Raw genomic sequence first — 12,260 nt, 5'->3', positions numbered from 1 at the left:
CTAAACTCTCTCAATCAACATTAACTATTTAATCTTTATGCTTCTAACCTTAGTAAATAGATAGGGGGATATATTGTATTTGTTTTAAACCCCAAGAGTCTCTATGGACATTTTTTATTTCTTCTGTATGAGGGGAAGGAGGAGAGGTCTTCTCAACTAAGCACACCCTCCTGCCTGCATGCCTGAGCTAAGGGCAGACAGATTCCAAGAAAGTAAATGCTACATGAATCATCTGCCCTTACTCACGATGGCCATGGCTACAATTGCTAGGGGGTGTTTTTCAAAATGATTTCCCAATAAAATAAAGCATGGAGACATGGATGGATAGGTGAGCTTGCTTTGACTATTAAAAATAAATGAAATAGTGTTTTCAGGTTGTGGTGCTCAGATGCAGTTAAGATTCAATTTAAGCTATATTACACCAGACTCATTTCTTTCTTCACTGTGGAACTTTCTAGATCAATACCCTATGCCTGCCTTTACAGCACACATGATTAGTGTTCTCCTAAAGCCGCCCAACTTCCCCGATGCAAAACGTGCACTAATGTGATTCAGCTGTATCCAGAGAACGGAGTTTATTTTGTTCATGTAGTGTAACACATTCAATATCATTATCACAATGTGTTACAAATTCCCACCTCACACACATGACTAGCGGTGCACTAATTGCTAATTGTTTTAACAAGAGTAGAACAATCTACTTCTAGAAACGTTTCTCGACTTTTGTATTTGTTTTTTTATGCACGGCTGTGTTTTGTAAACCCACCACATTTTTCCCCTTGCTGTTATCCCCACAAAATGAATTTTTAGAGTGGACGTAAAAGTTTAATCATTTAAACCAGTTACAATCAGCAATAAGCCATAAGCTGTGCTGCTCATCACTGTTTTATGTAGCCATAAATATGTGGAGCCACACACTAAATGGGGGCTGATCGTAGCTGCCGAGAGAAACATATACATATCATTTATGGAAATGAATTTTAAAAAAGCATCCTGTAATGCCTATGGTTATATTAACATGAAAAAAAAGATTATTAAAAATTAAAGGCTATGTTGTTTTCATTAACAATGGAAATGCATTGAGCGGCTGAGGAGTGGCCCAGGTCAGCAGGGCTTGGATAGGACCAAAAAAATCTAAACCAGCTCTTTTGGCAAAGGACAGGATTGTAAAATTTCAACCGTGGTTTTGAAGGTTGAAGAATGAAACCAGCAATGAACAAACCCATCGCAGCTTTAAAATGAACTGATCCATCTAGCAAATGAATAAAGCATCAATGCTAGAGGTGATTGTAGTCATATTAGTGCACTTGTACAGAAACAATACAGTACTGACTGTCGCAAACGTGCACAACAGAGACTGGCGCAAACTCCATCTTGCTAAGGGTATCCATTTCTCCCTTATCCTTCCCCTACCCCTCCCTCTCACTGAGACGAGACATGTGGCCAGTGTGCGTGTGTACTGTTTATGAGGCACTGGCCGGCAAGGCATCTCCAGCTAGGTTCTGAGCTTTCCCAAGAGCATTGGAGTCTCACTGACAAAGTACCTGTGTAATTTCACACCTCGTAACAAGATAACGGAGCCTTCCCAAGAATTGAAAGGGACTCTGAGCTAATAACCTAGCTCATCGTAGGTGACAGAATTAGATGAACACTTCTCAAAGCAGTTTTTCCCCTATGTCTCATATCTTGGAATATGAAAGACTTACATAAAAACCGGATACCTCGTCAGATGGCCAATGAGCAGGCGAACAGTTTGATGGGTCACTTGCTTATCTCGGACCATCAGGGAAGCCGAAACATAGAACTCATGAACTGTGCAATAGATAATTTCATAATTCATATCTAAATAATCCCCAGGCTTGTCTGCATAATAATATACCCGCGGGTGGACTGTCGCTTGTGCAGATGGGAAGTTATGGACCAGAATATGAATTATGAAAGATGTTTGCTCCAGTTTAGGGTTCCACCTGACGATCCCTCCCTAAACAGGGGATTGGTCTTTTATGTATTCCAGTTTAATTTTTCCCTACTCTTTTTCTTCAGTTTAACCACTTGCCCTCCTGAGGATTTACCCCCCTTCTTGGCCATTTTTTGCATTAGGGCTCTGCGTAACTTCAATTGACAATTGCGCGGTCATGCAATGCCGCACCCAGATGAAATTTATGTCCTTTTTTTCTTACAAATTGAGCTTTTTGTGATATTTGATCGCCTGTGCGGTTTTTATTTTTTGCGCTATAAGCAAAAAAAAGACCAACAATTTTGAGAAAATAACAACATTTTGGACTTTTTGCTATTAAACATGTCCAGTAAAAAAAATTTTAAAATGTCATTTTGCCATAAATTTAGGCCAAAATGTATTCTGCTACATGTCTTTGCTAAAAAAAAAATCCCAAAACGTGTAAATCAATTGCTTTACATGAAAGTTATAGCATTTACAAATGGCGGTATAGATACTGGGATTTTTTTTTCCTTACTAGAAATGGTGGCGATCTACGACTTTTAGCTGGACTGCAGCTGGCATTCTGACACTGGGGGGAACTAAGTTGGTGTCACTGACATCCCCAGTGACACCAATACAGTGATCAGTGCTAAAAAACAGCACTGACACTGTACTAATGACACTGGGCAGGAAGGGGTTAATGTTAGGGGTGATCAAAGGGTTAACTTTGTGAGTGTTTTATTAGTGTGTGTGTGCTTCACTGTAAGCACACTGATTGGATGGCTGTGCTGTGCACAGCCATCCCGAGCAGTGTGCCCGAGCTGACAGGGAGGAAGACTGCTTGTAAACAAAACAGTCTTCCTCCCCGTCGGTGACTGTCAGTAATCCCTGGGCGCCGTCGGGTAATCACCGGCCAGGACCCGGTGATTCACATCCACGGCCACGAATGGCGACGCGCCCCCTACCCAGAAGTGCAAAATCACATATATATACGTGATTTTGCACACCCGTGCCACCGTGTAGCAGGATATCTGCTATATGGCGGGGGGTAAGCAATTAAATAGAGACATGTGCATTCCACTGCATATTACCATGTTCCAGTACAGTTCTGTGCAGAAAAAATGCAGCATGTTTTACTTTTTTGTCTGCAACCGGAACGTACTGGAACTGCAAGCACTGATTTGAACTATGACATTGACAATCACATAACCTACTTCCTGTGCATTTGGATGCAGAAAAAAAGCAACTGAAACGCATATAGTGTGAATTGGCCCTAAAACTCAGCAAGTTTTGACACCTGGGAGGCACAGGTTCAGCCTGTCAAAATCTATGACTGGCTTAAAGTAGAACTGTAGGCAAAACCTTTTTTTTTTACATTTTGATTAGTTTTACATTTTTATTAAGGCCTCTCTCACATGGATGTTTTGATCGGTTCCGCTTGCCCGTTTTTCAGGCGGACCAGATTGGAACCTCCATTCTCCTCTTTGGAGTGGCTGGTGTAAACAGACATGTGTTTGTTTACACCTGCCGACATCCAATACGATCCGACTTGCAAAAAAGGGATGGATGGGGATCCAATTCCCCTGCCGTCCATCAGAACGGGTAGGATGGAAACAGTCAAGCGGTCCATTTTCATCTGACTGCCCACTGAGAAGAGCAACCTGTCATGCGCTTGCTCAGCAGGGATCAGCGGATAGATCCCATGCTGAGCAAATGGATCTGCTAGACGGGTCCGTCCTGTGTGAAAGGACCCTAAGGGAGGGTTATAATTTTGCAATCTGTGTCCAGTTGGGAAGATTTACCTTCATTTCTGTTCCATAGCCTAAACAGGAAGTGACAGAAAATCTCTGAAAATTAAGGGAATCCCTTTGGGCCCCCCCAGGTCACCAAAACTAGTGCCCTTATTAGAAAATTTCCCCTCTATTACTATTTTGGGAACAACCCAAAATGTGGGGTTTTCTTTTACTTTCACTGTCTGTGATAATGGTAAACAGAACAAAGGGTGAGGGCAAATCTCACTAATGGGAGGACAGACAGCAATGAAAACCTAAACCATCTCCATTCTGTCAATACCTAAAAAACGTTTTAAGATTTGCCTTTTGTTGTAGTTTAACTATATGGCAGCTGGCTTGCTCACTAGATTAGAATAGGAACACACTTTGCATGCGCTGTGTTGTGCATCATCAGGGGGCCGGCTGCAAGGACCCAGAACAAACAGCTGGCTTCTAGTGATGTATCTAAACGTGGATCCAGGTTTAGATACATCACCAGAAGCCAGCTGTTTCTTCTGGGTCCTTGCAGCCGGCCCCCTGATGATGCACAACACAACGCATGCAAAGTGTGTTCATATTCTAATCTAGTGAGCAAGCCCACCAAGGGCAAAATACATATGGTAGGTTGTATTTCAGGAGGAGATTCTTTGTATGCATCTATTTTAAATTTCATCTTTCAAGAAAAAAGCAAGAAGATATTGTTTTTTACATTCTCAATGTGTTCTAGATAGCCCCGAAGCCTCCTGAGATGTGGAGCAGCTGGAGCTTCATCATTCTAGCCTAGGCGAGAGAGGTAGAAGTGCTGGCTGGGCTGTATTAAAAAAGGTACTTAGAAAAACTGCAATGTAAAGGAGAGGTAATTAATTATATTATCCAAAGACAAAAGGTGTTCAGATATGTTAATATCAACTTTTATCCCTGTGTTTGGTGTCCGACATCAAGCTGACACACACAGTGGGGTTGAATTACTAAAGGCAAATATACTATGCACTGCAAACGTACTTGCTCCAAAGCTTAGTAATTGAGGTAAATCTTTACTTTGAACACCCAAAGACATGGAAAGAAAATAGGAAAAACAGCATTTTTGCTTGCACATGATTGGATAATATAAATCAACATAGCTTCCTCTCAGACCTACAGCAACTGCACTTGCAGTACAAAATATATTTGCCTTTAGTAAATCCAGTATTTTTAAAGCACACATCCCACTGCATTCCAACCTAAGCCCTGAATAGGTGGTATCTTAGCCCTCAATTTCCATTTAGCTGTTATAATGAATTTTATTTAATACATAAAAAAATGAACTAACTTCAGCGTCACTCGGTGAATTTCTGGTACTCCATATACCAACACATTGTCTCAAGTTAAAGAATGTGAGCAGCCCGATCCTATATGACATCAACATTTAACAGCTTCGAGGAAACCTCAACTCAATTTCAATCCAAAAGCCGCCACAAGCACAACAGAAGGTGTTCATGAAATAGTACAAACAGCTGGAAAGGAATGGGTGTACACAACTTCCATAGAGCCATTCTCATGTGGAGGAGAAAGGTGTAGATGCACAGCCAGTCCACTCCCTATTAAAGCTGAATCCCAAGACTCAAGAATTCCTCTGCAACAGCCGCTACAATTCTGTTAGCTTCTGTTCAGTGCGAGCTAGACTGCAAACTCATGTAACAGCATCTTGCTTTCTCCAGATGAGCAAGGGTTATCTATAGAGAGCCTCCCCTACTAGTCACTGTGCACACTGAAGTGCCAGGCTCAGGAATTCCTATACACAGGAATGACTGAGGATATTGTTGTGCCGATTTGCGTGTTATTGTGGTGTTTCTCAGTGAATATAAATGACTTGATCCTCATTGTATTAGATGATGATGTGTGCTGTATGAACAGTAACAAGTTTGGATGGGCAGCTCAGACTAGTGTTTTATCCTGTTAGGTGATCTGGCCTGCAAACACATAAATGTCAGGGAATTCCTTTGAAACGTCTGGCTTGAAGAAATGCGCATGCGTGTGGCATTTCCTGCAGAACAGTGACAAGGGGCGAACAGTGCATGTTGGTGCCAGACAGCTTATTTAAGGATGCCTCTGCCCTTGCTCAAGTGCTGACTGGTCTTTCAGCTGTTCCCTGTGTCCTGCGTTCATTCTGTGTGTTTCCCTTGTTGCTGCCCCGGCTTGCTCCTAACCTGATCTTGGATCCTGCTTCTGACTTGTTGCCAGTTCCTGACCCTGGCTCTGCTTATGATTCAGTACCTCGCTGCCCACCTGTTGATGATCCTGGCTATTCCTGTGACCATGCTTCTCTCTCTGGTGCTGGCTTCCCATCCTGCTTGAGAGCTTGCCTGGCTGTCTGCTTTATCGGCTCAGTGCACTGCTGAGTGCTCCTGTCTGAAGTCCAATGAGGCCTATCACAAGCCTTACATCCTGGACCTGCAGCGCAAGTGGAGTGTTCCTTTAACCTCAGTTGGATTTCTGAGCACAGCTACTGTTCCTGTCCCAATGGTTCACCAGTCTCCGTGGGACTTTATCTCCTGTTGCAAGGTCCCCTATCAACATCTGCTGACACTCGTGTTCCTCCTGTCCCTTGGTACCATCTATTTCACTCTCAGTGGGGCCTGGGCTGGAGATACAAGAGGCTCCAACCTCGTCCTTTCAGCCTCCCAACAGGTATGTGACAATAAACTCACAGCATCTCATTTTACAGTCCTGTAGTTTACATTTTGGCAAATCTGTGTAATTGAGTCACCTCCCACCAGACAGAAGAATGAAACACAAGCATGGATGGTCATGTGACCCTTTTTTTCTCCAGTTTAAAGATAGAAAACCTTGGATAAATATTAAGTAGAGACACAAAGCTGTACAGCAGGCAGTGGGAGAGTAAAAAAATATAGATTGCTGCATACTGGAGTTCAGTGTTGAATCAGTTCCTGGTTTTATTGGACTGTACGTGGCAAGTCTAAAGACCTCTAAGACCACACTAGTTTTTTTAAAGTGGTCTATAGGCAACTGAAAATGAAAAAAAAGATCCAAGTGTATTAAGAATGGAAGGGTCAAGGGCAGCTATGTGAAGAATTGGTTTTCTAACATTATCTTTTAAATCTGAAGGGAAAGTCCAGAGTTAAGGGTTTGATCAATGAGGATATGGAAGAGAAAATAAGTGAAGCTTTTAAGACATTTGAAGATAACAAGAGTCATGGGGTCAGGCTGGTGAGGTTAATCGGATTAGATAAAATGCTAACAAACTTTCCATAAGATATATTATATACACACACACTTTTAGAAAGCTTTGTTAAGTGATAATGGGCACAACTTCTCTTCTATTCTAGGACATACAAAAACCACATTAGCTAAATTCATATTTGCAAGTTACTGTATATGTGCACAATAGCACATGCCCTCCATTTTAGGGAAAGCTGAGCTGAAGAAAGGAAATCTTTGTTATCTTTAAACTCTACTGGATCATCATAGAATACAAATTCCACTGTCAACATTAGGTATCAGATCCATAACTGACAAATGAGTTTGATGTAAGTTGCAAATACTGTGACATATCTGTATATCCAATGGCTACTACTCCGTACTCTTACTACTTGACCTCTCTGTGGCTTTTGGTACGGTTGACCATCCCCTCCTCCTCAAAAAACTCCACTCTCTTGGTCTCAGAGACTCTGCTCTCTCCTGGTTCTCCTCCTACCTATCGCAGTGCTCCTTCAGTGTTACCTATAACGCTGCCTCCTCCTCTTCACTCCCTCTTTCTGTAGGGGTCCCTCAAGGTTCTGTCCTTGGACCCCTTCTCTTCTCCATCTACACCTCCTCCCTTGGTCACTTGATAAACTCCCATGGCTTTAAGTACCATCTCTATGCTGATGACACACAAATCTATCTTTCTACCCTTCACCTCACCCATTCAGTCTCCTCTCGCATTACTAACCTACTAAGTGACATATCGGCATGGATGTCACTCCGCTTCCTCAAACTCAATCTTTCCAAAACTGCGCTCTTAGTATTCGCCCCAGCCAATGCCCCCTCCCCTGACTTCTCCATCAAGTTCAATAACACAATCATCAGTTCCTCCCCTCATGCCAGGGTAATAGGTGGACTCCTAGATTCCCATCTGTCCTTTCACCCCCAAATCCAATCACTGTCCAAATCTTGTAGACTTCACCTCTGTAACATCTCCAAGATACAGCCGTTCCTAACCACGGAAACAACTAAGCAACTTATTCACTCCCTTGTTATATCTCGCCTTGACTATTGCAACTCCCTCCTCATTGGCCTACCTCATCGCAGGCTATCCCCTCTTCATTCTATCATGAAAGCTGCTGCCAGACTTATCCACCTTACTAACCATTCTGTATCTGCCACCCCTCTCTACCAATCCCTCCACTGGCTTCCAATTGCCCAACGGATAAAATTCAAAACATAAACAATAACGTATAAAGCCATTTATAACTCTGCCCCAAATTACATAAACGATCTTGTCTCTAAATATCACCCAAACCGTACTCTCCGCTCCTCGCAAGACCTCCTGCTCTCTAGCTCCCTTGTCTCCTCCTCCCATGCTCGTCTCCAGGACTTTTGCAGTACTTCCCCCATCCTCTGGAACTCTCTACCCCAATTTATCAGACTATCGCCTACTCTGCTCACTTTTAGGCAATCTCTGAAAACCTATCTCTTGAGGGAAGCCTATCGTGCCCTCAGCTAATAATGGAATCTTCTACTCTTCCTACCAGTCCATCCCCCACAGTTACTACCTTTTGTACCACTAGCCCCTCCCTCCTAGATTGTAAGCTCCAAGGAGCAGGGCCCTCCTTTCCCTCTTGTATTGAACTGTATTGTTGCTGTATTGTCTCCCGTTCTATTGTAAAGCGCTGAGCAAACTGTTAGCGCTATATAAATCCTGTATAATAATAATAATATCCAATACCCCAATAAACTACTGAATAAAAAAGCCCATCTCCAACCTCCAAGTTAGCATGGGAAAGAGATACAGTTATTATTGCTGTATTTTATTGGCTAAATTTACCTTCACTATTTGTTTTCCAAAAGCAAAAAACCCTCAGAGGTGTTAACCCTTCCACCCTTGACAAAAATATATTTTTACTGCTACTTAGGGTTGCCACCTTTTCTTCAAGCCAAACCAGAACACTTTAGCTGCACACAGCAAATTTTCTTTGAAGTATACACTATACATATATTTTGTGCTAAAATAACATTTATAATCATATGGAGTTAATCACAAAAGTTCACCGTACATCAGAGTCCACAGAATTCCCCCTTTACATCTGAATCTACAGAATTCCCCTTTTCATCTGAATCCGCAGAGTTCCCATACACTGTAGGGAGGACTCTGCAGACTCTCATGTAAGAGGGAATTTTGGGGACTCAATTTAAGGAGGGGACTCTGATGTAAGGTGGAACTCTGATGTAAGGGGTTTCTGGGAACCAGAGCCCTCACTTTCATCATAGTTCCCAGCATTCTCCTTTATTCAGGGTTCCCAGAGCCCACCTTACATCAGATTCTGCAGAGTTCCCCTTTACATCCGAGTCTGCAGAATATCAACTTACACTGTAAGGGGGAGCTCTGGGGACTGTAATGTAAAGGTGAACTCTGATGTAAGGGGTGCTTTGAGAACCCTGATTGAAGGGGGGGGGGGCTTTGATGTAAGGGGGAATGCTGTGGATTCTGGTGTAAAGGGGAACTCTGATGTAAGGGGGTCTCTGCTCACCAAAGCCCCCTCAATATAAGAGTCTGCAGAGCACCCCTTACATTAGTGTACTGATTCAGAGGCAGGACGGGGGGGGGGGAGACATCAGTCACAGACGGTGAATGGATGGTGAGCTCACTTACTCAGGATGGAGGTCGGCATCTTTCAACCACCATGTAGTTTCCTGCTGCCGGGCTTCAAACTTCCCGCTGACTCATCCCTCTTGTGAGGGACAGCTTTGCCAGGATTGGATTGTGGCCAGGCACAGGAGGAGAGGGGCAGGAAGATGAGGAGCAGATCCAGCGCTCTTTCTCCTTTCCTGTCCATGCAGGGGGGAAAAGTGCTGGGTCTAAGCAGTGTGAGAGAGTGTAACAGACAATATCAGCTTACAACTGCAGCTGGCAACCCATCTGAGGAGCCACAGTTGGGGCTGAATAATACGTCGGCAGTTTGAAACCTGGGCATGATTCAAAACCCAGATGGGTGGCAACCCTACTGCTACTTCTTGTCAGGGCAGGAGCTGAGGAATGGACAGGCAGGCCTAAACAATGTAACGCACTGGCTGACGACAACCACCACCCACAGACCGAAGTCCCTCAGGGCGCGGAGTCTAAGTCCCAGGCTGCCCTTCACCAGGGCCCCTGATGGTGGGGATGGACTTGACGCAGCCAGGAACCAGGTCGCGGCCCCCGAGACACCTCAGTTGCGGTAATGGCCACCGCCAATGGCGTGTAGCTGGTAGAAAAGACAATAGAGTAGTCAGACAGGCCGGGTCAACAACAACAACGGGATAAAACAGTACAGGACAGCAGACGAGAATCACAGGTCACGAGCCGGGTTCAGCAACAGAGGGTCAGATCAAAGGAGAACACAAAGAATAGTCAAGTCACAAGCCGAGTCAGATTCCAGGAGAGTCACGAGAGTCAGAACAGAGTAATAGCAACACAAAGACACAAGACACAAGTGCAAAGAGCATAAGCGGACCACAGGCTTATATGTCATCAGCCACACCCCTCTGTGGGATGGACCTCAGAGACCTGAAGGCATAAAGGATTCCCACCATGCTCAGCAGAAATCCAAGATGGATGCCAGCACATGGAGTAACATAACCTCTGGGAAAAGGTAGGACCTTGACACTTCTCTCTGCAAAGGGGAGAAAACACTTAACTTCCTGTCCTGCTGACCACATGGCAAATGAAAGGGAAATCTTTCCAACAGAGAAAAAAAAAATGAGATTACAACTTTTCTCCACACTATGCTGGATTGGGCTTTAAAATACCTGTTCAGTTTTGAGTCCTATATGCTTTCCACATCTGAGCGCAAACAGAATAAAACAGCTTTTCTCAAACAGAATGCTGTCTGGGTTTGCCAGGAGTACCCTTAAACGATAGCACTCCTGAGAGTAGTGTAACACATACTGTATTTGTGATGTCACAGAAATGGACACATGCAACATGTGTTCATGCTGTGAGTACACTCAATCGTGCACCCCCAGCACAAAAACCAAGCGGTCACCCACATTTCCTGGTTTTAGGGTAACAATTGGGAGCCAGTAAGACCAGCTCCTGATCACATTGTTACTGATCAATAGCTAGAGGAGAAGTCAATGTAAAAAAAAAAAAAAAAAATCTGTTGGAAATAAAATTAAGATAAAACAGTTAGATCAGGGCTTGATCTAGGTTACTGTCAGTGTGTTTTAGATACAAAATTTTTTTTATATTTAGTGTCAGTGTGTTTAAGTAGGATAAAATAAAAGCAAAATGTTAGTATTGTTTCTTGGCTTTCCTACAGGTACATAACAACAAATAATGTACACCTTTGTATCATCATGCATGTCAGGTGGTGAAATATGGTCATGGCATTAAATATACAGCATAAAAATGATTTTGTGCTATTTATGTTAGTTTTCCAATAAAAAAAAAAGATAAAACAAAAGATATCCATTGATATTTACCACCAAATGAAGGCCCAAGTTGTCCTGGAAAAAACAAGGAAACAAGGTATAATTCACCCTGGGGTGCTTAACAATTTCACATATTTTTAAAGTATGTTGTATCTGAAATAAGGTTGAGAAACGCTGGGAAAGCATACTGTATCTTGTATAGGAAATTCAAGGCATGCTTCACTAGCTTTCCGGAACCCATGATTTGTCCTAGAACATGGCAATTGAAAACTTTTTCCTGTGGTCACATCAACCCCTTGAAACTGTATGGTATGTATAAGTAAGTATAGGAAATCTACGTATGAACTGCACCCAGAAGTTTATGGCCTGTGGGGTCATGTACCTTTTCCGCAAAAAAAAATTTACTTTTTTTCTTTTGTAGAAGCCGATTAGCCCTTAAAGAAATCTCTGCATTTCATATACATTCATCTTTCAGCTGATTTTTAAGACCCAAGTTACAGGCTATTTGCACAGCTGAAATTGTCAAAAAAACTTGTTCAAATTTTATTGCAATTTTCTTCAATCGGTTACAGCAAATCACACACTTTTTTATTGATGTTGCAACTGTATGTGATTACATGAGGAAAAACATACAGTAATTATATAGTGTGATCCCTATATAAGTGAAGGGTGCAATTACTGGAAATAGATCACTGGAAACTAGAAGAAGACTTTGAGGGAACACATTGGGCAGATTGGCGCAACCAAGCATCCATGTATCTTTGGATTTTTCCTTTAACTACATCATACCTATATAAGAAGTATGGGTTTTCGGACAGTATTTACATTTTGGAGATGAAAGCCAATTTTAAAAAAATTAAAAAAATCACCGTCACTGTTTTTTATTTTACATACAAATTCCAAACTGTGTTACCTCTCTCTATGAACAAAATGTAACT

At 42.6% G+C, this 12,260-nt stretch overlaps 1 protein-coding gene across 2 annotated transcripts in view; it reads right to left on the bottom strand.

Annotated features, from left to right (window-relative positions):
* HS6ST2 (heparan sulfate 6-O-sulfotransferase 2) overlaps positions 1-12,260 on the bottom strand; it is a 424,685-nt gene that overhangs the window by 83,534 nt on the left and 328,891 nt on the right. The window contains exon 2 of one of the 2 annotated variants that reach the window (XM_089657945.1): positions 11,374-11,397. The exons of the other annotated variant lie outside the window; for it this stretch is intronic. Coding sequence (XP_089514071.1) covers positions 11,374-11,397 — 24 coding nt within the window. The remainder of the gene's footprint in view (positions 1-11,373; positions 11,398-12,260) is intronic. 2 annotated transcript variants of the gene reach the window in all.

This window comes from Staurois parvus, unplaced genomic scaffold (assembly GCF_062004578.1).
Source record: "Staurois parvus isolate SC_StPar_1 unplaced genomic scaffold, SC_StPar_1.0 ptg001045l, whole genome shotgun sequence".
NCBI classification, from domain to species: Eukaryota; Metazoa; Chordata; class Amphibia; order Anura; family Ranidae; genus Staurois; species Staurois parvus.
Note: the sequence above shows the minus strand (reverse complement) of the source record. Positions and strands in the feature narration are given on the sequence as shown.